We start from the raw sequence: 26,349 nt of genomic DNA, 5'->3' as shown, positions 1-26,349 counted from the left end.
GAGGGCACCCTGGCCAGCCCAGGTGGGAGACAGGACTGAGGAAGAGTCTTGCAGGAGGAGGCCCCAGAGGCAGGCTAGTGGAGTGGAGAAAACGCTGGCCCAATACTGGGGTTCTGGTTTTCTCCTGGTCCTTGGCTCGGACACTAACTGGGATTTGGGGCAAGACAACTCTCATGGTTCCTCCCTTTCTCAGCTGGAAAATGAAGGGATGGGCTGGCTGGGTATCTCAGCTGGTTAGAGCGTCACCCTGATGTGCCAAGGTTGCAGGTTTGATTCCCGGTTAGGGCACCTACAAGAAGCAACCAATGAATGCATAAAAAAGTGGAACAACAGATCCATCTCTCTCTCTCTCTCTTTCTGTCTCCTTCCCTCTCCTGAACAAAAATCAATAAGTAAGAATTTTTTAAATGAAGGGATGAGCTTGGCTGGTATGGTTCAGTGGTTGAGCATCCACCTATGAACCAGGAGGTCACGGTTTGATTCTCAGTCAGGGCACATGCCTGAGTTGTGGGCTTGATTCCAGTAGGGGGCGTGCAGGAGGCAGCCAATCGATGCTTCTCTGTCATCATTGATGTTTCTATCTCTCCCTCTCCCTTCCTCTCTGTAAAAAATCAATACAATATATATATTTTTTAATATATATATATATATAAATAAAATTTTAAAAATGAAGGTTGAGACCTGACCAGGTAGCTCAGATGGTTAGAGCATCATCCTGCTATGCCAAGGTTTCGGATTCGATCTCCAGTCAAGGCACATACAAGAATCAACCAATGAATGCATAAATGGTGGCATAACAAATCAATGTTTCTCTCTCCCTTCCTCTCTTTCTCTAAAATCAATTAAAAAAACAAAAAACGAAGGGATGGAACTGGAATATCTTTGCTTTTTAAGCCCTAAAATTCTATGGTTTTGAAAGGTCGATGGAGAAAATATCTGAACAGAAGGGAAAATGGAGATGTATTCTAAACAGTAGTCCTGAGAGGAGCCAATGTGTGGCTGGTACCCACCTGGGCCCGAAATGTGTGTTAAAGATCTCTGTTCCTTTTGCTAGTTGGCAAGGACCCAAGCCATCAGTAGTAACCATTCTGCCTAATTTACACTCTTTTTTTTTTTCTTTATTGATTAAGGTATTACATATGTGTCCTTATCTCCCCCTGTCCCCCCCCCATCGGGGAACCTCAACTTCTGTGAGGTTCATGGGAGCAGAGCTAGGGCCCCTGGTTAGAATTTTCCAGTGGACAAAGTTCAGCTTTATATAAGGAAGAGTGTGTCAACAGTCAGAGTTCACTCCATTCAACAAAGAGTTGAGTACCTCAACACTAGCTGGGTACACGGAGGAATACAGATGAACTAGACTCAGGGCCCACCCTCCAGAAACTTCCTGTCTGATAACAGAGGCTGATATGAGAAGAGATCATTTCAATATAATGCAACACATTCTGCGATCGTAGTCTTGTAGCTGTGTTGCCCAATACAAAAGCCACTAGCAAGAGTGACCATGAGTGCTTGGAATGTGCTAGTCTGAGCTGTGATCTGTAGTAAGTGTAAAATACCCACCAGATTTTGAGTACTGAGTATGAAAAAACAATTGTAAACATCTCAATAATTTTATACTGATTACACATGTTGGGTTAAAACATATTATTAAAATTAACTTCACCTATTTCTTTTTTAATGTGTCTACTAGAAGGTCTTAAATTACATATGTGGTTTGCATTGTATTTCTATTGGACAGCACTGCTCTGTGGGGTATTGTGGCAGCATAGTTGGAATATAGGGATCTAAACTGAATCTTGAAGAGTGAATAAGAATAAGCTAAGCATAGAATAGTAGGAAGTTAATTTTAAAAAAAAAAGCCCTGGTTGGTTTGGCTCAGTGGACTCAAGGGTCCTGCCTGTGGACTCAAGGGTCCTGGGTTCAATTCCGGTCAGGGAACATGCCCGGGTTGTGGGCTCGATCCCCACTGCAGGGGCATGCAGGAGGCTTCTGATCAATGGTTCTCTCTCATCATTGATGTTTCTGTCTCTCTCTCTCCCTCTCCATTTTTTATATTTTTTAAAAAAAGAAGGCCCTGGCTGGTTTGGCTCAGTGGAGAGAGTGTTGGCCTGTGAACTGAAAGGTCCCGGGTTCGATTCCCATCAAGGGCTCATGCCTGGGTTGTGGGCTCTATCCCCAGTGGGGGGCGTGCAGGAGGCGGCCAATCAATGATTCTCTTTCATCATTGAGGTTTCTCTCTCTCTCTTCCTTTCCCTTTCTCTCTGAAATCAATAAAAATATATTTTAAACAAATAAATTAAAAAAAGAAGAAGAATGGTAGGAAGGACATGACTATCTGAGTAGACAACTTAAAATTGGATCCCTGTCTCACACCATACACAAAAATGAACTCTAGGTACAGTAGATATTTAAATGTGAAAAACCATCTCTGTTTTTACAGAACCCTTTTAAATGAATTTTTATTTATTTATGTAATTTTGAATAGATCTGAATGTTTACATGGTTCAAAACTCAAAAGCAGCAAAAAGTATGCAGTGAAAAAAGTCTTCCTCTCTCTCTGACCTTCAGTCACGAACTCTATGGCCTGGAGACAGCGGATGTTAATCTCATTCCCATGTGTCCTTTCAGAGATAGTTTTGGTGCTTTAAAAAGCAAACACAGCCCTGACCGGTTTGGCTCAGTGGATAGAGTGTCGCCCTGCGGGCTGAACAGTCCCAGGTTCGATTCCTGCCAAGGGCATGTACCTTGGTTGTGGGCACATCCCCAGTCGGGGGTATGCAAGAGGCAGCTGATCGATGTTTCACTCTCATTGATGTTTCTAACTCTCTATCCCCTTCACTTCCTCTCTGTGAAAAATCAATAAAATATATATTTTTTTAAAAAGCAAACACAAAAGAACATATATATATATACACACACACACACATATATGTATAAAGCAAACACAAACAGACATATACAACAGGAAAAATTGTAAATGTTTCAGGAAAATGTATAGATGGATTATCTTTGTGATCTCTGGGTAGTAAAGATTTTTTTTTTAAAGACAATATACACCAAAAGAAGCGCAAATGATAAAAGATTGATAAATTTGGCAATAACAATATATATACACACACACACACATATATGTATAAAGCAAACACAAACAGACATATACAACAGGAAAAATTGTAAATGTTTCAGGAAAATGTATAGATGGATTATCTTTGTGATCTCTGGGTAGTAAAGATTTTTTTTTTAAAGACAATATACACCAAAAGAAGCGCAAATGATAAAAGATTGATAAATTTGGCAATAACATTAAAAACTAGTTTTCATGAAAAAGTACCATAAAACAAAATGAAAAACAAGCCTCATACTGGGAGAAAATGTTTGTAACACAGATAACTGATCAAAAGAAATCACTGTGATTTGGGAAGAATTACAAATCAATAAGAAAAACAATTCAACAGAAAAATAGGGCCAGGTAATTCACAGAAGACAAATCCTAAAAGATGTTTTGTCCTCACCAATAATCAGGGGAATGCAAGTTAAAACTGTAATTGATGAGTGTGCTTCACACTCATCAGATGGGCAACATGTAAACATCTAATAAAAACAAGTGCTGGCCAGGATCTCTTACGCCCTGCTAGCGATACAAGCCGTTTGAAAAAAAACAATCTGAAACAGATGGCAAAGTTGTGCATAGCCGTATGTGGCAGCCCTGGCAGACAAACGTAGGTAAACCCAAACCCACAACTCAGTAATTCCACTCCTAAGTATGTGAGCTGAAAACACTCCACATATGTGCACAACGGAGTATGTAAAGAATGTTCTAGAAGCAGGATTTGTGGAGGCAAAAAAAAGGGGGGGGGGAGCTCCCTGCATGTCCATCAGCAGGACACTAAATAAAGGGTGTCAAAGTCTACAGCCTGAGAAAAAATCGAGGGAAGCCATTTAAATCAACACAAATTTATCTCATAATGTGGAGTGATAGGAATTACAGGAGAATGCAAACAGGATGATACCTTTATGTAAGGCTAAAAAAACACACAAAATGATACTGTAGAGCACTAATAGATCAAAACTCAGGTAGTGAAAATTAAAAAAATGCACGAAAATGAAAACCAAATTCAGGATGATGGTCATGGGGGCAGGGGAAGGACTGGGGGAAGGGAATGTAAGCCTGTCACTACACTGAGAATATTTCTCGAGCTGCGCAGTGGCATTATGCAATTCATTACACCTTTCCATATGCCCCGATTACTTCTCTCTCCTCCAATGACCGTGGCAGGGGTGCTCCCCTCTCCTACTACAGAAGCGGCCCCTCTGGTGTTGTTCAAGAGCTGCTCCTGCAGGTAGCCCCTCTCCCGAGGCTCATCCCACAGCCTTTATCGAAGTGTGAGGCTTGGCCCTGGGCCATGTTTCTCTGTGGCTAGAGCGTTGGCCCATGCCCCGAAGGGTCGCAGGTTCAGTGGTCGGTCAAGGGCACGTACCTGGTTGCAGGTTCCATCCCCACCCCATTCCGGATGCATGCGGGAGGCAACCAATCGAAGTCTCTCTCTCTCTCTCTCTCTCTCTCTCTCTCTCTCTCTCTCTCTCTCCCCCCCCCCCCCCCACCCCTCCCCCCCTTTGTGGGTTTGATTCCCAGTCAGAGGTATGTACCTGGGTGGTAGGTTCAATTCCCAGCCCCAATCAGGGTGTGTGCAGGATGCAACCATTAGATGTCCCTCTCTCTCTTTCTCTCTCTCTCTCCCCCAACTTCCTTCCACTCTATCTAAAATCAATGGGAAAATATCCTCATGTGAGGATTAACAACAACAAAAAAAGCCATTTTCTCAAGACAAACTCCAGGAACTTGGAGAATGAACCCACCGCTCCTGGCCTTTCATTTCCCTCATCTCCCCCACAATCTGTTTACAGATTCTATAACATTTACCTGCAAAACATGTCTGAGTTCATGACCCCTTTCCTCCATGGCCAGCACTCTGCTGACCAGTCTCCCTACTCCTGCATCCATCCCCCTATAATCTGTCCTCCACATCGCACCCAAATGAGCCTTCTAGAGCTTAAACCAGACCGTGGCACCCCTCAATTAAAAGCCTTCCACAGTGAATGAATTATGGCCATCCACAATAACACAGATGAATTCACAAACATGAGGTTGAATGAAAGAAGCCAGACAGAGAGCACGGGCTGTATGATTCCTTTATGTAAAATCCAAAACCAGGAAAGACAAATATGCTTTTAGAAGTCAGGAGGGCCCGGCCAGCGTGGCTCAGTGGTTGAGTGTCAAACTGTGAACCAGGAGGTCACGGTTCGATTCCCAGTCAGGGCACATGCCCAGGTTGTGTGTTCAATCCCCAGTATGGGGCTTGTAGAAGGCAGCCAATCAATGATTCTCTCTCATCATTGATGTTTCTATCTCTCTCTCCCCCTCCCTTCCTCTCTGAAACCAATAAAAAATGTTTTTTCAAAAATAAGAAATCAGGAGGCTGAATACTGTTTCTTGATCTGGGTGCTGGTTGCAACAGGGGTATTCGGTTCATAAACAAATTCATTAAGCGTATGTACATTATGACTGTGTTCTTTGCATATTATATTCCAACACAAAATGTTCGCATATTTATTGTGTAGACTGCTCTACCACCAGCTTTAGGCTGCAGGAGCAGGGATCTTGTCTGCTTGCTCAAGTCACTGCACCCCCAGAGGTGGGCGGGCTGCTGGGCACCCAGGAGGTGTGGCATTTAATAAGAATGCAATTAAAGCAGCCAGAGCAGCTGTGGGAGAACCTAGGACGCAATGGCAGCGACCCTCAGGGTGATGACTAGACTCAAACCTTCCTCCTCGCTCCCTCCACTCCAGCCCACGGACCTGCTGCTCATCCGGAACCTTCCAACTGTGCTTCCACCTCGGGAACTCTGCCCTTCTATTCCTCTGCCAGGACACTGTGGACGGCTTTTAATTGAGGGGTGCCATGGTCTGGTTTAAGCTCTTCCCCGGATTTCCACGGTGCCCCCCTCACCCCTTCAAGTCTCACTCTCTGCTTTCTTTCTCATCGTAGCTCTACTGGTAATCACTCTCTGACATTCCAGATATTCCCCTTGTTTATTCATTACCTGTCTCCCCACCGGCTCCTTTGTGAGGAGCAGGATTCCATCCCCTGATTATAATCACTGCCCTTCAGGGCTGCAGGTGCTGCTGCCACATGGACACCTACACTCACAGACAAGGGCCCACCCACGTGGACACCCATGCTACCCCTGCCCTGTGCCAAGGTGCCCCCAGCCACTTCCCCCAAATCCTCAGGCGCTGACAGCTTCCAGCTGGAGCCGTCCCCCCCAGCTGGCGGGCGCCAGCTCCTGGCAGAGGGGCCAGCGTGTAATTAGAAACTCCTCAAGCTCCCTAATTGCCAGTTGTTCTCCCCAAACAGGAGGCTGGTGCTATTCTGAGCAGCCCTTGTTGCGGGCTGCCTGAGGCCTGTGGAGAGAACAGGCTGAGAGCAGAGCCAGGCGGTGGAGGTGCCCCCCACCCCTCCACACACCGCCCCCCCGGAGAGGTCAGAGGGGCCTGCACAGTGGAGAAGGGCTGGCCAGCAGCCAGAGACCAAACGTGGCACAGAGAGGGCTGCCAATCTCAGTCCAGTCCCTCTGTGGCCTCCTCCCTCCAGCCCCCACGCCCACAACAATGACATCAAAGCAGCCCATTCATTCTTTATTCAGGTAGCACAAAAATCACTACAAAAACTTTACAAAAGAGCCCTAAGGAGCTAATGCCACCCCCCCAGCCCCTGAGACCCTAGGCAGAGGAGGAAGAGGAGAGAGGAAGGAAAGGGAGTCCGGGCAGTGTGGGCATCACTAAGGGCCAGTGGGGAGGCTGAGGTGACGGGGCAGAAGGAGAGCTGATGGGCCTCGGGCAGGTGATGGCAGATGCAGAGCAGGACAAGGCTGACCCACAGTGTCTAACCCAGGCCCCTGCTCTGCCCCTGAGCCCCCCAGGGCCCAGCTCTCCTCCCCCAGCCAGGGCCTCCAGTCCTTCCTCCCCGCCCTCTGGTAAACAAAGGTGACTTAAGGCATAACCCACCTACCTTGCTGACAAAAGTGGGTTCACAGCTGCCCCTCCTCTCACCCCACCCTACCCCAAACTCCCCACGAGGAGATAGAAAGAATGGCTCCTCTCCTCCCAGCCTGCCCGCCCAGGCCCCCGCCCCTCATCCCACAGAGGTGTTTGGAAAGAGTCACATGGATTGAGAGCTGGCCCAGGCAGGGACTCAGGACGCTGGAGCCCACAGCCCCTCACTTGGGGGTACTAAATTGGGGGTAATCCTCCTCGAAGAGGGGCTCCAGTTTCAAGTCAGGATCGAAGGGCTTGTCGCCGCGGATGAAGTCTTTCAGGTCCTGGAAGAGGTCCCTGCTGTCGGGGGAATCCTGTTGCTCCTTGTGCTCCCGCTGCGCACCTGGGTTGGGGTTCCTCACGCTGCCCACAAAGAGGGGCAGGCTCGTGGTGTCTTCGAGGATGAAGAAGAGGAAGGGACGGTTCACGCTGAAGGTGGAGAGGGACATGCGGGACATGGCCAAGCTGGTGGCCGCGGCCGCCTCCACGCCGGCCTCGCTGAGCTCCAAAGTGGACTGATGCTGGACGCTGGACACCACCAAGCTCTCGTCAGAGATCCCACTGAGGTCCGGGTTCTGAAATAGCTCCTGCAGGCCTGCCCGGGGCAAGAGGCAGCTGGTCAGAGATGCCTTCTGCCCCATAGGCTGCCTGCACCTGGCTGGGAGGGTGTCTGGCAGCCTGGCCAGGAAACACCTGGAGCCCCCAGATGCCTGGTTAATTCCCACTTAACCTTCAAGTCTCAGCTTAAAGGTTACTTCCTCCAGGAAGCCTTCCCTGATCCCCGGCTCCAAAGCCCAGACAGGTGCCTTGTCAATGTTCTGAGTGAGCTGGAGAGAGAGAAGCCCTCCATCTTATTGTGCTGAATTGTAAGTCCTGGCTCCTCACCTGCCCGCTCCCTTAGACTGAGCTCTTTGTACCTGGAGGGCTCTCCTACCACCCCAGGCTCTCCACCAGGGATTCTCTGCAACACTGTCTGGGGCAGAGCAGGTCCTCATTCCCTGGGCCACCCAGCGCGTCCTGGGACAGACAGTCCCGGGACTCACATCAAACCCTCTCACCTCCTTCAGCCTCAAGAAAGGCCAGAACACAAGGCTAGCTTTGGCCCCGACCCCCATGCCAGCTGGGGCTTCCTCCTCATCCACCCAGGGGCTGCCCCAGGCCCCTCCTTACCCAGCTGGCTGAGGGTGGCCACCAGGTCCAGCTGATATTTCAGGTGCAGCTTAGGCAGCTGGACCTTGGTGGGCCGCTCCCAAAGCAAGGGCTGCTGCAGGACATCCCAGCTCAGGTTGGCCAGCACCTGGGACACATTCCACTCAAAGGAGGTGGGCACGATGACCACGAAGCTCATGTTGTTCTTAAAGGGGAAGTGAGCCACCTACAGACAAAGGAAGGAGACAACGTGAGGACCAGAACGCACCCAGACCGAGATGGGTCTGGGCCAGCATGTGGCTCTGAGGCCGATGGACCGAGGTTCCAGTCCATGCTCCTCAGGTATGAGCTCAGCCTCCCCGAGCCTCCAGTGCCCCCCGCCCGGTGAAGAGGAGCATCCCCACCTACCACATTGCAGGTCGACGTGTGACCACAAGGGATAACGCTTGTTAATGGTGTCGATCTAGCTCTTCACCCGCTACGACCTGCTAGCCCTGTGCCTTGGGGTGAAGAACCCCCGTGTTCCCCTCTCAGTTCCTCCATGTATGCAGTGCACTTGGGTGGCTGGTTTCAAACTGCCCCAGGTTCTGCAGAGCAGTTGCGGCAAAGGACGGTCCTCTCTCCACCCCTCTTACTTCAACAGTGACCCTGCCCAGCCCTGCGACTTGGGGTAGGATTTCATGTGAACGGGTTTTCTGTAGCTAAAGAAATAGGAAAACCCCGGGTCTTGATGGTCTCTTGCAGCTTTCACTCCAAGGCTCTCAGCAGGCCCAGATGGGTGGCAGGACCCCCAGCATCTGGCTGCCTGGCCTGCCTGCCAAGTGCCTGAGAACAGGAAGGTCAGGGAGAACGAGGGATGGAGACAAGGGGGAAGGAAGTGTGGGCAGGACAGAGCCTGGAGGGAAGGAGAGCAGGATGAAATCTGGTGGGTGGTAAACCAGACCATCCTCCTTTCAGGGTGAACTGGAGAGAAGCCGGGATGCTGCTCCAAGGGCCTCGTCCACAGGCCCCACTGCAGGGCTGCAGGAGCAGCTGTGGCCTGTGTCCTGCTGGCCTTGTGAAACCACCCAACACCGCCATCTCAGCCACAGGCCCCAGGGGTCAGTGCCTGAGCCAACAGGACCACATTTAGACTAGAAGCAAGGGTGTGCATGCCTGAGATAGCCTGGCATCTCACTCTGTCCAATCAGAATGTTCTGTCAGGATGCTGACAAGTGCCTCCCAATCAGATCCTCCCTTCTAAGCAACACTGCATGAGAGCTCAGGTTGCACCTCCCAGGCTTGGGGGTGCTAAGGCTCCAAGTGGCTCCATGGCTGCTGGGGTGCCCCACAACCCATGGGTCCTTGTACTAAAAACCCTCGTGACTAGAGATCACCTGGGTCTCAACTCAATGCCCTCTCCTCAAAAAATGCTCCCTGACCACTCTACCTAACATACCACTCCTAGGTCACCTTTTAAAGCATTTATCAGGAACTGACATTATCCTGTTGGTGTTTGTGTACTTGTGTACTTGTGTCTTCCCACCTGAGAGCAGGGATCTGGGCTCCCCTTGTGTCCCACTGAATGGCCAAGGCCTAGAATGGTAGCTGCACAGAGCAAATGCCCAATACGGTTTTGTTGAATGAATGAGCCTGGAGCCTCAGTCTCCTTCGATGGGGGCGTAGTGAAACCTTTCATCGCCACGCGCCCCAGGGACATAACCACAAGGAAGGTGAGGGCACACCTCCCCAGCCCTGTGCCTGCTCCACAGCCTGCTACTCCCTGCCCCGCTCCCAGCACCCAGGCCCGGCCTGGGCAATCAAGGGTGACCTGTATCGAGGGCTGCTCCAGCAAGGTCCAGCGCAGGGGGTACATGCGGGCCTGCATCATGTCCACCGGCACCGTGAACTGCCCGTCCAGGTGGAAAGTTCCTCTCTGGGTGAGGCTCGGGTCGAACTTGTTCTTCCAGAAACCTGCATCCAGCAGAGGGCAGGGCCACGTAGACTGGACCAGAGTGGGTTCTATACCACCAGCCTGTTCCCCATCCCGCCCAGAACCCATTCCAGGGACAAAAGGTGGGGGCCGAGACCCCAGAGGGTGCTGTGCCAGTTGATGCCCAGTTGATCCGAGATCTCTTTACTATAGAGTTTTAAAAATCTGGGTGTGCCGAAACCGGTTTGGCTCGGTGGATAGAGCGTTGGCCTGCGGACTGAAAGCGCCCAGGTTCGATTCCAGTCAAGGGCATGTGCCTGGGTTGCGGGCACATCCCCAGTGGGGGATGTGCAGGAGGCAGCTGATCGATGTTTCTCTCTCATCGATGTTCTAACTCTCTGTCTCTCTCCCTTCCTCTCTGTAAAAAATCAATAAAATATATTTTAAAAAAAAATCTGGGTGTGCACTTTCCCCATACCCTGCCATGCTCCCAGGGACCTCCCCCCGGGTCTTTTCAGACCGGGTTTCCTTCTAGGGTACTCTCTCCACAACAGCCCCCTCCCTGCCACACCACTACCTGTCTCCTACCCTCTCCCAAGCCACAACCCAGAGACTCCGCCCTGAGGAGGAAGAGTGACGGCTGCACAACCTGCTCAGCCTACAGGGTGGGGGCAGGAGCTGCCAGGCTGCTCAGCCTACAGGGCGGGGGCAGGAGCTGCCAGGCTGGGGGACCTGAGAAGAGGAGACGCGCACCCTGGAAATGGATGACGTTGAGGAGCAGCAGCACGGTGTCGTCTGCCATCTCCGAGAGGAAGTCCTCAATCTTCCCCTCCGTGGCCTCCTTCACCCAGTTGTTGATGTTCGCCAAGTCATCCCCCTTCTTTCCCAGCAGGTTGATGGGCTTTGCGCCAAAGAGACGTTCCGACTGTTCCAGGAAGTCCTCTTTGATGGGAAATCCTACACAGAAGGGGCCGCCGGCTGTTCCCGGAGCTCAGGCTCCACAGACAACAATGACCCAACTGGCTGAAGCCAAGCTCATCTCCCTCCCCCTGTCCACCCCCACAGCCCTAATAGGGAGCTCCCTCCCACCAGCACCTACCTTTCTGCAGGTACATCCTAGCAGCCATGCGGAAGGCCCCCGGGCCCAGGTCCTGGCAGAGGCGGCTGAGCAGGTGGGGGAGGCAGGGCCCTGAGTCCGCATGCAGCACCTTCTGCAACCTCTGCAGCGTTTGGTTCTGAGCGCCTGGAGGGGACCGCATTGCTGTGGCCAGGCTGGGGCTCTTTCCCACCACCACTGCCCCCCTTCCCTGCCCCAGTCCCTCTGGAGTACCCACGGTGAGCACGCCCATGGGACCACACACTCTCCTCATGTCCGCTGAACTGGTCTGAGTCACAGGACACCCCCCCAAGTTCTATTTTCATGTCTGCTGCTGACAGTCTGGGTGACCACGCCTCATGAAAATTGTCCTTCCTCTCTGAACTCAGTTTCCCACCAGAGACCCTCCAGTCCAATGGAGACATTGTACCTATCAGACTCTTGCCTAAACGTCACCAGAAGCAGATCCTTGGGCCCAGTTCCTGGGAATCTGACTGACAGAGACTTGAGTGGACCCGGGGGTCTGCATTTTTACCAAATGTCACAGTGACCCCGCTGGAGGGGTCATTCTGAAGGAGTGAGCTCCTGCTGGCCTCCTAGCTCTGCTGGTCTGGACAGGGGCTGCCACAGTACCTAGTGCCAGGTGAGACAGCGCCAGAGCCACACTCAGAGGCGACAGGACGAGGTTGGGGTGGGTGGAACTCTGGGCCACCTGGGAGAACAGGTCTGTGGTGAAGGCCATCATGGCCTTGGCCAGCCTGCGGGTCTGCTCCGGGGTTGGGGCCTCACTGCAGTCTCCTGAGGCCGCCTTCGGGTCAGTCTTGCCATCAGGCTCCTGCAGGGATATAGCGGGGGTCAGCGGGGGCCAGGGGTCGCTCCGGTTCCGTGTTGGAGATCTGCTTCACAGACCCTGGGCCTATGGGCAGCAGAGCCTTGTCCCAGGCCTGCCTGATACATTCTGGGGACTGGCTGCCTTCCTCTGGTCCCTCACCCTCTCTCTTCAGCCCTCGGCCTCAAGGCCACGCCCCCAGACCCCTCACCCCTGCTGATGATTCCCCCCTCCCTCGGGCCCGCCCACTTTTTCCCAGCCCCACCTGGTTGTACCTGGTTGACCAACTTGAGGAAGCTAAGTGGGGACAGCTTCTCCTGGCTGGGCCCGATCACTATCTGAAGAAAGGAGGAAGCAAATGGAGAGAGATCCTTCCCACAGGTCCCCACCCCCCTGCATGAGCCACAGGGGCGGCCTCTCAGCCCCTCTTCCCAGTACCTGCTGGCTCAAGGGCTCCATGGCGCTGGCTGGAGAGAACTGTTGAAAAAAGGATGAGGAGAGGAGGGAGAACCCCCTCAGAGCCAAACCCTCCTGCCCTTCTCTGCCCCCTCAGACCTATGGCCTCCATACCCACCGCCCGTCCCTACCCAGACCCAGACTCCTGCCCAGACTCACCACTGAGCAGGGCCCTTGCAGGCAGGACAGGCTGAGTACCAGGAGCCCCCGGAGCAGTGCCATGTTCCTGTGAGGGGCAGGAAGCTTGGTTGCCAACTTGCCCCCCCCGCCCCCCCCACACACACACTGTCACCAGTGAGCTGACTGGCCAGCTGAGCCAAGCCCCTACACCACCATGGGATCCCACCCACAGGATCCCTGGCCGGCAGAGTCCGAGCCATCATCGCCGAGAGGACCACGCCAGCTACAGCACACAGTCCCCAAAATACATCAGCAGCGGCTCTCAGCTCCGAGGGGTGTTTCGGTTCATGGCGGGAGACAATATCAAAGCGAAGAAAGCCCTCCTTCTCCAAGGCCTGGCATTGTGAGTGAGACCTGGGTGTGATCCAGACGGACTCTTGCCAGAGGACCCTGGACATCTCCCTTACCCCTCCGGGCTTCTCATCTTGTAAAACGGTGGCCCGGGTCCCTACCTCCTCCCACGGGCATTGTGAGGACCAAATAAGACCGTGTTTGTGAGCCCGGAGTGCAAGGCCGGGCACTCGGTAATGGCTGCTGGCCGCCTAGTCCACGGCCCCACTTCTGAGAGCCCTGCCTCGTCCTGGGGCTCCCTCCCCACATCTCCTATCCAGCTAGCCCACCTTTTCTGGCTGGTCTGGTTTGGCCTTGCCCACAAGGGTGGCAGGCCGGGGAGGCTCTGAGGTCTCCACAGGGGTGGTGGGGTGGCCCCAAGAGCCACCTTGTTGACCCAGCAGCAGAACCCAATGAATGACTCTGGCCAAAGCCACCTTTGGACTTTTGGGAAACACTGCCCCCGGCTGCCTCCGGGAAGCCAGGCTGTCAGGAGGGAATGGACAGGTGTAGATCTAGCCTCAGAGCAGGTCTCACACACCCCACCCCCATCTCAGGGCCATTCCTTCTGGGGGATCCTTCTACCACCCCTGGCTCCGCCCCCATCACAACCCCACATTTTCACACACACACACACACACACACACACACACACACACACACACACGGCCCTTGGCCGAGTTTCTGATCCCCAACCTGGACTTTTGAATCTTCCTGGCAAGAAATGACCTCCAGTTTTTCAAGTCCCAGAGAGCCTTCCCCTGGACCCCCCCGCCCCCTTTCATCACTCCAGGAGCCGAGGAAACCACAGGCTCCTGGATAAATGTAGCCCAGACCCCCTCGCCAAGTGGGCAGCTACCTCCTCTCCTGCCCGAGGAGCAGGCCGCTACCACTCCCCTCCTACCTCTGAGGCTCCTCTCTGCTGCACACGATGTCCCTCTGGGACACTGGGGTGCTCCCCACGCTCTGCTCCGGCTCCAGCCAGCCCGGCCCAGCCCTTCCCTCCCACCGGGACCTTTGCTCTCAGCCAACCCCTGTGCAGATGCTTTCTCCTCTGGTAAATATTGACCTGCACATCCGATTAAACATTGATATTGGGGCCGGAAGCCCCTTTCCCACCAGGGCCCCTAAGCCTGAGACAGCCACCTGGAAGCACACGGATTTGGGTCCCACCTGAGCCTGGAGAAAGGAGGTTCAGGGGACAGTGGAGGAGGGTATCCTCATCTAGAGAGCAGATCCAGGGAGGGCAGGAGCCTTCCAGAGACCCCATTAGGTGGAGGATTATCCCTGCTTCCGTCAGGCTCAGAGAGGCTCTGTCACCTGCCCGAGGACACAGAGCTGGGCCGTTACATCCAGTTCCCACTTCCTTTCCTCTCCCCCACAACTGCCTCCCATCCGTAAGGGATGAAGGGGGAGCTGCAGGAGCCTGTGTAGGGGACCCAGGATAGGATGCCCATTCCCACTCTCACATGCCCAGGATCCTGACTGGCCGCCTTCAGCCTGGGTCAGAAGGCAGGGGATGGAACGAGATGCTGAGGGGTGCAGCTGCTCTCAGCACCCTGCCTCACTGGGAGCAATGCCTCCTCACCTCCCCAAGGGTGAGGGGTCTGGGACCTGGCGCGGGGCTGCGGGAATGAGGCGCCCTATTCCCGATGCCACCTGAAGAACCATGGCCAGCCTGCCTCCCACCGTCTGCCCTACGCCCCACCCTCTCCTCACTGACCTGCAAGCTGTGGGAGCTCAACTTCTCCCCACCTGACACCACCGTCAAGAAAAGCCTCACTCCGTTCCAAGGCGCTTCCAAAGGGTTTATTGGTCATATTTACATCTATTGCAAAGAGTGAGGAGGCAGCAGGGGCCCAGTCCCAGACCTCAGCTTTGCTCCACAATGTGAGGACCCGGGAACCCCAGGATCTTCTTGTTCCCTGGGAGAGACCTGAGATGCACAGAGGAAATTCTTCCTGGCCCTTCTTTCAGGATCTTGGACCCCCCCCCCCTTTCACCCCCTCACAGGGGTTCTGGGCTCAGGGGCTGCCTCCTCAGTTCAAGGCACAAACACTGTCTGTGGTTAGGGGTAAGCAGGCAAGCCGGGGGCCCCTCAGCAGGCAGCAGCTAGCCGGTCCGTCTTCTTTGCCCTGGTCCTGACCTCTTTTTTGTCCTACGGGTCCCACACAGGGCAGGGCCTGGCTGCATGGACACTTAAACCCCAGCCCAAGGCCCTTAATTCCTGGACCATAGAGGCTGGAGCCCAAGCACCATGGGGTGCTGGACTGGGGCAGCTTCTCTGTCCTTGGGGGGCAGGGGCAGAGAGCCCAGCAGGAAGTGGGGGGCCTTGGCTGGAAAGCAGGTGGGCAGGGCCAGTCTCCCTTCCTCTTCCTGAGCTCCCCTGTCCCCATGTGGACGCAGAGGGCAGAGCTGGGGTGAAGAGGGGCAGCGATGCTTTCCCAGCTCCTGCTCTTGCTTCCTGCTGGCCAGGGGCAGTCTCCCCAAGTCATGACTGAGACCCCTGACCACCTTGGTGGCTCTGGAGGCTCAGGACCCCGGACTCCCATTCTGCCTTAGCTGGCAGGCCACATGGTTAACACTGGGCATGGGGCCAGAGGCTTGCATGGAGGGGGAAACAAGGATGAGGGGGTGGACTCCCCGAGGATATCTGCCTACCCAGGCCCGGCCAGCTCCCACATCAGCCTATGCCAGGAGGCGGATGACCCCATTGTCTGAGCCCAGCAGGAGGTGGCGCTTGGTGGGCAGCAGGGCCAGGCTGGTGAGTGTGCCACGGAAGTTCTCTGAGCTGAGCTTGGTGGTGGCCTGGGAGGGCGGCTCAAGCAGGGAGCAGACGCCGATCTTGTTGGCCACGGTGCCGGTGATCACCTCGCTGCAGTACAGGTCGAAGGTGTGGATCGGGTCAGACGCGGACTTGTAGTGGTGTGTGGGCTTCTGCTCCAGCTCCTTCCAGACGGTCAAGGAATGGTCGGAGGAGGAGCTGACCAGGACACCGCCCTCCACGGCCTGCTCAGGGAGAGGGGAGCCTCAGCAGGGCCTGGGGCTCCCGTGGGCCCACCCAGCTCCAGGGTCTTCCCATTTCCTCCCACGCTCTCTCCCGGGAAGACAGGATGTTCTGAACGGCTGACGGGCTGCTATCTTCCCACATTATGTTCATGTTAATTAATATGAATATACTAGAGGTTCGGTGCACGGCATTTGTGCACTAAGGAAGAGGAGGTCCCTCAGCCCGGCCTGCGCTCTTTAGCAGTCTGGGAGCCCTGGGGAGATGTCCGACTGATGGACATCCTTAGCACTGCTGCGGAGGCAGGAGAGGCTCCCGCCACTGCCGCTGCACTCACCAGCTGTCAGCCCGGCTTGTGGCTGGGCAGCAACCCCCCTGTGGGAGTGCACTGACCACCATGGGGAAGCTCCTGCGTTGAGCGTCGGCCCCCTGGTGGTCAGTGCACATCACAGTGACCGGTCATTTGGCCGTTTGGTCGATTTGCATATTACCTTTTTATTATATAGGATTACAGCATCATTAACCTAGTCATCACTATAGTTTGAGCACTTACTATGTTTAGGCATTGTGTTAGGCACACCGCATTACCACGTTTCATCTTTGTAACAACTCTATGAGGTAAATGCTGTCACTGTTCCCATTTTACAGAGAAAAACTGAGGCTCAGGAAAGTTAACTAATCACACCAAGGTCACAGAGCCAGGATTAAAACCAGGCTGACCCCAGAACCCTCCTGGAAAGTCAGGATTGGAAAGCCAGAATTTAGAGGCATCTGCAGCCCAGGGTCCCCTGGGGCAGGGGTAGAGGGGTCTGAAGGGAGCCCAGGCAGCCTGTCCCCCCAGCAGTGTCAGTGCATGTGCCCTGGCCTGGCCTCCACTTAGGATGGGGAGGGAATCCCAGCTGCCAGGAAAAAACACACACACACACACACACACACACGGTGCCTCCCTGAGGTCTGTGATTGAGAATGGGGTGGGGGCAGGATCCCCATGCCCAGTCTGCCCCTGCCCCCACCAGAGCAGCCCAGCAGGGGGCATGGACTCTGCTCAGTGGTCTGGGGGCAGTAAACAGCCTCCCCCCTGAGCTTTATTTAACCTGAATTGGGTCACGGACAGGACCCGACCCCTGATCCTCCAAGCAAGACAAATATGGACAAGGGTTACTCATTAGAACATCTCCAGGGAGCGGTAGGGTCAGCTCGGCCCGCAGCGCCCGCCCCCGGGGCCCGCCTCCTGCCAAGGCCCCGCAGTGAAGCTGGCTTCCGATGCTCCCTTACACCTGTCCTTGGGCAGGTATCAGGAGGCTCAGCCTGAGCCTGTCCTGGGTGGGCCCCAAACAGAGGTGGGGACCCGGAGCAGTGAGGTGGGGAAGGGGCCCTCGTCTGTCACCTTGATCTGCAGGATGTCCCCTTCGTGGGCAGGCCAGCCACGTAGAACCAGGCCTGTGCGGGTGTCCAGGAGCACCATGAAGCCCGAGGAGAAACCGGCCACGACGCTGCGACCACTGGGACTCACGGCCAGGGAGCGGACCAGCCCGGGGTTCAGCCCGCCACCCAGCCGGAACTCATGCTGCAGGCAGAGGGAGACAAGCTGAGGTCCCACTGCCGGCTCTGCCTGCTCCAAGCCGCTCTCCCTGAGGTCCTGCTCAGCCCTAAGCCCACACACCTGGGAAGCCTGAGCCCCTGTCCCCCCAGTCAAGGGGAGAGCTCCCCCATCAGCATCCCACCCCCCAGGGTTTGCTGCTGTGGGTGATGTCTCCAAAGAGAAACTACGCCCTGGCCTTCTCTTGGGGATCCCTCCCTGCCGCCAGAAGTCACCCAGGCCCGGGCTCAGGCAACTGGACATCCCTGACCTGCAGGCCAGGCTTCCTACTGTCCACAAAGCGCAGGGTCGAGTCAGAGCTGGCCATGGTGACGCTGCTGTGGGGAGCAGGCATGACAGCCACGGCGGTCAGCGGGACCCGGCTGTCCGACGGCTCCACCGTGCGAAGGGTCTTCCCTAGAAAGGAAATGTGCAGTGGATCTGGGGTTCCAGCAGCTGATGGAAGAGCCCAAACTCCTCCTATCTTCCCGACCAACCCCATACCTGCCTCCCATATCTCCCGGGATCTCAGAAAATACTAGGTGTTTCTTGACCTTCCTACCTTCCTTCTTTCATGGCCAGGCCAGACTCCTATCCCCAAAGCAACAACTGAATGCTACCTCCCTCTGTCTACCTCAATGCTACTCCAACCCCCCCTTTTAACTTTATTTCTCCCTCCATTGATGCCAAAAAATAACCGAGCCACCATTTATCGAACATGTGCTCATGCTACCTTTTAAGCCAAACCCCTATATTAAGCTAAACCATTTGTTCTGATTCCCATTTTACAGATGGAAAAACTGATACTTCCAGCAGTCAAGATCACTCAGCAAGTAAGTGGTCAGGGCCAATTCAAACTGAGGTCTAATGGATTCCAAGTCCTAACTGCTCCTCTGTGTGGCTTCACTGGGTCACCCCAAACCACGCACCACCACACTCCAACCACTCCACCCTTGGGCCCCATTCCAGAGGCCTACCGGAGGACAGGGTGACAGCAACAGAAGAGACCTCACCTGGGCCCGCTCACCTGTGAAGGGGTCCCAGATGTGCACAGCCCCATCACAGCTCACCACATACTGGGGGGCCTCCAGCTGGCCCACAAAAAAGACGCCCTTGCGGTGCTGGGCGTAGATGAGGCGTGGGGCTGTCTCGCTGGTGCCGTCCCCGTAGTTGTAGAGGGGCCAGAGGCGCACGGTGCGGTCCTTGCTGCCACTCAGGAAGAAGTCCTCACTGCTCAGGGGTGCCACGCACTTGACAGCCCCCGAGTGGCCTGGGAAGCTCTGCAGGCGGATCTGGTGGAAGTGAAAGTGGGCATCCTGCTGGCTCACGCCGATCTCGTACTGCCAGTATGCCAGCCAGTTCCCGCTCAGCCCGTGGGCGCTCCGTGGCAGCTCCCGCTTCAGTGCGTTGTCTTCGCTTTCGCTGCCGAGGCCCCCACTGCCCATCCCGGAGATCAGGCCCAGGGGGCCGGAGCTCTCCGGCTGAGTGTCGTCTGGGATCTGGATGCGGTTCCCGACTAGGACACTCCCAAAGGTCCCCGAGTGGCCGTCATCCTGGGAGCAGCCCCCACCCTGGGGGTCCGACTCAAGGCCGGCGCTGGGCACGGTGGGCTCCACACTGGCAGGGCTGCGACTGCTCGGGCTGATGCTCTCCAAATACAGCCCTGCCAGCTCCCCCACCAGCTCATGGTTAGGAATGATTTTCTGGATGATGTCACCTGGATGGAAGTGGAAGTGGTTCTAAGATTAGAGAAGGTAACAGGTGGCTGCTACCACCCAGCCAAGGGCTTGGGAACCAGAGGGGACAGGGCTGTGCAACTCTGAGCAAGTGAATCTTCATTTCTGAGCCTCGATCTGCTCCCCAGGAAAACGTGGACTCATTTGTTCACTATGTACACGTGAGCATCTTCTATGTGTGCTGGGCACAGAAATAGAAGAACAAACAAGACAGGTCATGCTCTCCCTCGCAGAGCTTAGATGTTAGTGGAGGGATGAAAACTTATCTGACCACAGGGCCGTTCATCCTATGCAGGGAGATGACACCTGTTGGCACTCAGCAGTGTCCAGCCTGTACCGTGCGGGAACCTAAGTACCCGATGGGCTGCTCATTCCTCTCAGGCAGCTCCCAGAGACCCCAGGACGTCAGCCTGATCCCCCCACCTTCCCCGGGGAGGCGCTAGGCCACTCCTGTGCCTCCTTGCTGGCTAACGCTCAGTCCCTGTTATTCTGTCACATTGAGACCTGAAGTCTGAGGCCAAATTCCTTTGCTCTGACCCAGAAATCTGTGCTGAACACCCACTACTGACTCTGAGGGCAGGGGGAGCATGGGGCCCTCCCAGGAAAAAAGACCGAGCCACAGAGGCCGTGTGAGGAAAGGGGAGGGGCAGTACCCAGCAGGCAGGAGAAAGGCACGTAGATGGTGTACGCCATCTCCAAGGTGAACACCTTCTGCAGCTCATCTAGCAGGGCGGGGTCCACCAGCCGCTGCTGCCCGTCAGAGAAGGCCACCTCGGGCAGCTGGCCCTCGCTGTGGCCCATGGGATCCAGATCCTGGGGGACGGAAGCCCAGGGAGTCAGCTGAGTCCACGGTCCCTGCCCAGCTCACCCCAGCCAGGTAGGCCTCCCCACCTGGTGCCGCAGCTCGTGCAGCTGAGAGAAGACTTGGAAGAAGGTGGCCACAGGCTCGCTCAGGTGCTGCTGGACCATCTCCTGTCCGATGCGAAGGCAGATGAGGGCGATGAGGCTGATGGTTTTCAGACACAGGACCGTCCGGGCCTGCGCTCCACTCGGGAACCTGGAAAGAGCTTATTAAGCTCTCCAGCTCCCCACACTGTGGGACTTGCCCAGAATCTATCAAAAGCTGTAAGTGACCCTGACCGGTTTGGCTCAGTGGATAGAGCATCAGCCTGCGGGCTCAAGGGTCCCAGGTTCGATTCCGGTCAAGGGCATGTTCCTTGGTTGCGGGCACATCCCCAGTAGGGGGTGTGCATGAGGCAGCTGATTGATGTTTCTCTCTCATCAATGTTTCTAATTCTCTATTCTTCTCCCTTCCTCTCTATAAAAAAATCAATAAAATATATATAAAAAAAAAAAGGTGTACATGAAAGGTGCTACAAGACCAACTGGTCCAAGCCAGAAGAGGAAACTGAGGCATAGAAAGGTGCAGCTTGCTCAGGGTCACACGGCCGGGATCAGCACCAGGACACCCAGCCCAGTGTCAGTGGACTCTCCCCCAAGCTTCCCAGTCCCCACCCCCGTGGCCCCTCAGCTGGGCTGCTCCCCCCACAGGATGGGGCGGGGGCCTACCCTGTGACGAGGGAAGTAAGGAAGGTGAGCACGGGCAGCAAGACCTCGTGGCTGATACGGGGCAGGATGTCCATGAGGGTGGTGTCGGAGAGGTACACAATGATCTTCTGGGCCAGAGTCACCGCTGCCAGCAGCCCAGCCTCCTTACGGCTGTTCAGCCGACTGGGGCTTGAGGTGCTACCTGGGGCCACCTAGGGACACAGAGTCGATGAGGGCCAGGCTGCTCCACAGACCCCCCGAAACCCCCAAAGATCCCAGGTCAGCCCTCAGGCTCCTCAGACCCTCAGCCCCCAGCCTGCCAAATCGGACACTGACCAGGTAGCTGATGTAGGGCAGGTACTGGTAGGTGAGGACAGGCTCCCCATACAGATGGGCGATGTGGAGGAGGCAGCTGAGCACAGGCCCCGACACTATATCGCCCAGGACCGGTCTCTTCTGGTAGATGTTGCCGGCACCCAGCGGGGGGCTCTCGCCACTGCTCACCGTGAACTGCTGCCGAGTGGACCCTGCCAAGGAAGGGCCAGAGGCTTGAGTGCTGGCAGAGGGCAGGAGGGCAGGAGGCCTTCCAGGGCCTGTGGTAGCCGCTCCCACTCACGCTAGCCTGGAGTCTGCCCCATGCCCTAAGGAAGACAGAAGCTTACAGACTGGGACACAGGACCCAGGAGGTGGTCTGCAGTGGGAGTGGGAAGGATCCCCTAGAGGGGGCTGGAGATGGACAGAGGGCCTGGAGGACGTTTCCTCTCCAGCACTGACCACAGTCTTACCAACATAACATGATGTCAGCAGGCGGAGCAGGTTGCGGGCTACGTGACGGGAGGCCACCGTTGGGCCAAGCTTGGCAGACAGCCAGCGGACCATCTTGCAGGCAGTATCTGCAGGGAGGAGCAGACCCTGAGCCCATCAGATAATGGTGGCTCACCGCTCCACCCCATGGCACCCACCTAGCCAACGCTGGCTGCAATCTGCAAAGAAGCCCAGCCTGAGCCTGGTCGCCCCACAGCACCACTGCAGCGCAAAGGTGGCCGACGGGACTCTGGCCTCAGGGCTGCCCCAGGTTATCCTTTCAGTGACTCTGCTCCAGTTCCTAACACCCTGGCTACCTCCCTCCTCTGCCCTCCGCTCCCTCAGCTGAATCATGCTGGCCTTTCACTGATTTTTAACAGAACCATGACAGCCTCTGAGCTCTGCACATGCTATTCCCTCTGCATGGAATGCTCTTCCCACTGCAGACCCTGATATTTTCCCCTAGCTACTTCCTACTCATTGAGCCTCAACTGGCCCTACTTTCAGAGTCTTCTCTGACCCCTGAAAACTAGATCTCAGCCCCATTTTATATTCCCTTGTAGCACACAGCTGTACTCTTGATAGCGCCACCCTAACTTGGGCTTACGCTTACTTAAGACTGTCTTTACCATGGCATCTCCTCTGCTAGGTGTGAGCTCCAGGACAGGCCCACATCTATGCTGTGTGTAGTCCTGCTCGATCCACTGCTTGGCGCAGAATACATGCTCTACACATGTTGAGTGCAAACCAGATAACTGACCTACAAACTCGGGCTCGAGTACTCACCAAGAAGGATCTTCTGTTCTTGGCCCTCCGACCGCTCAGTCAGCGGCTCCTCTTCGTCCTCCCCATCTGCCCCACCACCAGCAGCCACAACCGTGTCCATGGACAGCACCGTGTTGGAGAGAGTGAGTTCAGATGCCCCAGTGACTTCATCTTGCTCCCCCTCTTCCTCTCCCTCCTCTAACACCACACAGCCTTCCTCTTCCTCCTCCTCCTCCTCCTCTGAGCCTTCGCTCTGCTTCAAGTCCTGACTGCTGTCACCTGACCTGAGGCTGCTCTTGTCCATGGGGGCTCCCCCTTCGTCTGCAGCCTGCTCCTCGCCCAGGGAGGTCTCACTGGTGCTGCTCTTGTCACTCAGCTGGCCCAGGCTCACCGCCTCAGCCTCCTGGGGCTGCGGGGACTCGGACACATAGAGCCCCGCCTGGAAGTCCTCTGTCTCCGAGAGGTCCGCCTGGTCGTGGAAGCTGACGCCAGACGTATAATCTGGGAGCCCCAGACCTGACGAAGCAGCAGCTGGCTCCCCATCCATCGGCATCTCCTCCCCAAAGGCACAGGAGCTGGGCCTGGCCCCTGGGAGCCCGCTTTCCTCATCCTCGGCAGCCCCGGCCAGGCCCTTGCTTTCTTCCTGGGAGGCCTCCACGCCAGCCAGCACCTGCAGGACATGGGGCAGCAGGTGGACAAGAAAGGCCTGCAGGCCGAGCCGCACGATCAGCTGGGCCACGAAGCAGTCAGTGTATAGGTAGAAGCGGCCATGGAGCCGGCAGGGGCTCTCGTAGGCACCAATGAGAGGCTTCAGTAGGTACTTATTAGCATTTCTGGGGCCCAGTGCCTTGGCAACAGGTTCAAATAGGTACCAGGCCGTATACACAGCCGTGTGCTCCTCAGACATGAGTGACAGCACGAAGGGCAACAGGATCTCCAGGCCCTCAGGGGTGATGTCGCTCAGCACTGCACCCAGCTGCTGCCACAGAGCAAAGACCAGTTCCCGCCCCTGAGCCTCGTCCTCCACGCGCCTCTCCTGGTACAGAAGGATGAACTTGTGCAGTGCAGGGAAGTACGGAGGGAAGGGAACCACCGAGCTGAAGGGGCTGAGGAGCTGGGCCGGGGAGGGTGGGGGCAATCCCTGGGAGACAGGTCGGTACTCAAACAGTGGGCCCGGCTTGCCATCCCCTGCTGTGGCTGGGCCTTCAGGGCCACTCAGTTGCAGGAGCATGTCCAGCATGGGCTGCAGAGACACGGGGATCTCCTTGGGATGGCGTGTGCAGAGCCCCCGAGCCGCCTCAAAGCGTACCCACAAAGGCGCATCAGGCTGCAGTGATCGGATCCTGGTGGCAAACACCATCTCAGCCAATAGGATGCCCAGCGCCTGCATGTCCCGATGGAAGAGGTCCCGCAGCTGCACAGGTGGCTGAACCTGGGGTTGCTCGGGCACCTCCAACCGGCCCCCTAGACCTTTGGTCAGGAAGTTGCCTAGTTTCTCCAGCTCCTCCAGCGCCTGCACGGGATTGAAGCCCTCTGGAAGAAGAATTTTCCCTTCCTCGCCTTCCCCGGGGTCTATCCCAACAGCTCTGTTCCTGCGGCCTGGTCGAGTGGCTGAGGCCACGGAAAAAGACAGGAGGCCTGGGGGAGCTTGACCAGAGGAAGAGGAGGGAACCAGCTGGTCACCTGCTTTCCCAGCAAGGGAGATGGAATCGAGAGCTTCCGTGGCCTGCTCCAAGTCATCTTCCCCCACCACCGGTCTGTCTCTGGCCCAGCCAGCCTCACAGGGAGTAGCCTCCAAAACCAGTCTGCCCACTCCATTTGCAAGCTGCCCCGGGAAGTCCTCCTGGCCGGTGCTCTCCTGGATGGTCTGGAACAACAGCTTAGGGATGAGCGGCGGCTCAGGGGCAAGCGCAGGAGCCCCAGCCAGGCGCTGGGGGTGTGGCTGATCAAAGAGCTGCACCACACCATAGTTGGTCAGGTGCGTGTGGGCATCCACCAGGTGCAGGCACACATTCTTCTCCTTTACAGCTTCCTTGCCCTGGAGTTTGTAGCCGAAGGTGAGATCGATCCAGTGGTGCAGGTCCTGGGACACCTCGCGGCTCTCCAGCAGCAGCCGGTGGGCAGCCACAAACTCCTGGCTGGAGCCACACCAGGCTGGCACATCCAGGTCAGGCATGTCAGGGTGAATGGAGCAGAAGATGGAGGGATCGGTGTAAAATTCGGGGATACACTCGTCGGGCGTCCAGTTCTGCATACGCTCCATGCTGGCGGGGTACTCGTTGGGCTCCCACTGAGCCCGCACGTGTCCACAAAGCACCGACCGGGGTGTGCGCCGAGCCTTGTACACATAGTACGTGATGTCAGAGAGCACGTCTGAGATGTGATGAGGCACGTGGGGGGGCTCCCCGCCACCGGCACCACCTGCTACAAACGCCTGCCTCGTCATCTCATACGTGAAGTCCAGCTGCTTGTCCCCCTTGTTGAGGCGGAACTTGGACTTGCGCAGGTCTCGGAAGCGCCCGTGGGACGTGGTGAAGTCCACCACCCAGGGCAACACTGGGTGGTAGTTGGGATCCCCCTGCCGCCGACCTGCCAATCGGTTCAGCTGCATGAGGTAGTGGAAGTTGCTGATGCGGCCGTGGACCCAGTCGAGCACAAGGCACCGGAGTTCCTCCTGGCAGGAAGGACACCGGGGTCCCCCGCCTCCCTCCTCTCCACCATCAGGGCCTGCCCTGTCCCTTGCTACGGGGGTCTCCTCACTCTCATCCTCTTCCCGTCTCTCATAAGCACTCAGGTCCAGCCGGAGCTCGCTGCAAAGTTTCTCATCCACAGCAATGTGGTGCAGAGAGAGGGCCCCACAGGCCAGGCCCTGGCGGTGACAGGCATCCATGGCCCGCAGCACACGGAAGAGAATGAAGAGCACCTTGGCGTGGCTGTTGGTCAGCTTGGCGGGGCTGAAGGTGACCACGTCATGCAGGGTGAACTGCACATAAGGGTGCACCACATACAGCATCTCGGGCGACTCCAGCAGGGCCTCAGCTCTCAATAGACTGGGACAGGCGGGGCTGCCCCGAGGGGGACAGGGGCCATCTCTGGCATATGCTGGGCATTGGGTAGTTTCACCCACTGGCAGGAAGGAGCAACCATAGACCCTCTGCAGAGCTTGTCTTACCGAGTCCAGGGCAGGGACAGTTGAGGGGGCAGGGCTATGACTATAGGGCTGCCCATAGGTATGATACGCATGGCGCCATAGGTTGCGATAATTCTGGGCAGCCACATCCTGCATGAAGCGATTGAGGGTTTCGGGGCTGCAGGAACCCTCCTCAAAGGACAGGCCGCCACCCAGCGGGTAGGACAGCCTCCGTTTTCGTAGCCCATGCACCTCTACTCGCGTCCAGCCTGGGGGCAGCCTCTGCACCGATCGTTGCAGGAGAGTCCTGACTTCCTCTTCGCTCAGGCCCTCGGCCCGGGGGCCTGGCCAGCCAGCGCGCGGGCACTAGGGCCACCACGTGCTTGCCCCCAGGGGCTGGAGCCAGCTGGCGGGCATCGATGTTCAGGTCCCTCTCCACGCTCTGGAGCAGCTCCTCCATGTCAGGGCTTGGGGGCGGGGACCAGCCCTCGAACCCGGAGGTAAGAGCGACTTCCCGTCCCCAGGTCCCCAGGGCCATCCCCTCCCAGCCGCCTGGGTACCACGCGGGGTTGAGGCCACGGCCCTCCTCGCGACAGGTTCCGGGGTGCCAGAGAGGCGGAGTAGGGATGGACGAGTGACGGGGGGTGGGGCGGAGGTGGCTGGGGTGGGCCCGGGACCGAGGAGAGGAGGGCGGGGGCGCTCTTACCCCTCCGCAGGGCCCTGCGTTCGGGGC

At 56.3% G+C, this 26,349-nt stretch overlaps 2 protein-coding genes across 5 annotated transcripts; both read right to left on the bottom strand.

Annotated features, from left to right (window-relative positions):
- Window positions 1-6,683: 6,683 nt before the first annotated feature.
- SERPINF2 (serpin peptidase inhibitor, clade F (alpha-2 antiplasmin, pigment epithelium derived factor), member 2) lies at window positions 6,684-14,059 on the bottom strand. 4 transcript variants are annotated; one of them, XM_006768092.2, is made up of 10 exons: window positions 13,907-14,059; window positions 12,697-12,763; window positions 12,520-12,558; window positions 12,357-12,419; window positions 11,886-12,087; window positions 11,256-11,399; window positions 10,910-11,113; window positions 10,055-10,197; window positions 8,266-8,470; window positions 6,684-7,690 (listed from the first exon to the last, which is right to left on the bottom strand). In XM_006768092.2, exons 2-10 carry the CDS (start codon window positions 12,757-12,759, stop codon window positions 7,278-7,280), a joined length of 1,476 nt encoding a protein of 491 aa, XP_006768155.1. In that variant the 5' UTR covers window positions 12,760-12,763; window positions 13,907-14,059; the 3' UTR covers window positions 6,684-7,277. The 4 variants fall into 4 exon arrangements, with proteins under 4 accessions (XP_006768155.1, XP_006768156.1, XP_006768157.1 ...); XM_006768093.2 differs by having other exon boundaries at window positions 13,952-14,059; XM_006768094.2 differs by lacking the exon at window positions 13,907-14,059 and adding an exon at window positions 13,338-13,428.
- Window positions 14,060-14,834: 775 nt separating this feature from the next.
- On the bottom strand, window positions 14,835-26,323 carry WDR81 (WD repeat domain 81). The gene is given in 11 exon segments (XM_015566786.1): window positions 14,835-16,056; window positions 17,442-17,621; window positions 17,905-18,050; window positions 18,661-19,350; window positions 20,023-20,182; window positions 20,261-20,426; window positions 20,939-21,129; window positions 21,254-21,444; window positions 21,703-21,810; window positions 22,508-25,965; window positions 25,967-26,323. Coding segments are annotated over 11 exon segments (5,799 nt in total). The 5' UTR covers window positions 26,155-26,323; the 3' UTR covers window positions 14,835-15,735.
- Window positions 26,324-26,349: the final 26 nt, after the last annotated feature.

The sequence above is a fragment of the Myotis davidii genome, unplaced genomic scaffold (genome assembly GCF_000327345.1).
Source record: "Myotis davidii unplaced genomic scaffold, ASM32734v1 scaffold363, whole genome shotgun sequence".
Lineage (NCBI taxonomy): Eukaryota > Metazoa > Chordata > Mammalia > Chiroptera > Vespertilionidae > Myotis > Myotis davidii.
Note: the sequence above shows the minus strand (reverse complement) of the source record. Positions and strands in the feature narration are given on the sequence as shown.

What these genes read in the sequence shown, in the direction of transcription:
- SERPINF2 (XM_006768092.2), bottom strand. Translation starts at nt 12,759, where the DNA reads ATGGCACTGCTCCGGGGGCTCCTGGTACTCAGCCTGTCCTGCCTGCAA. An exon ending in GCTGTCTCACCTGGCACTAG is followed by an intron (nt 11,400 to 11,885) that starts GTACTGTGGCAG and finishes GGTCCCCTCCAG; the next exon opens with GCGCTCAGAACCAAACGCTG. An exon ending in TAGGATGTACCTGCAGAAAG is followed by an intron (nt 11,114 to 11,255) that starts GTAGGTGCTGGT and finishes CCTTCTGTGTAG; the next exon opens with GATTTCCCATCAAAGAGGAC.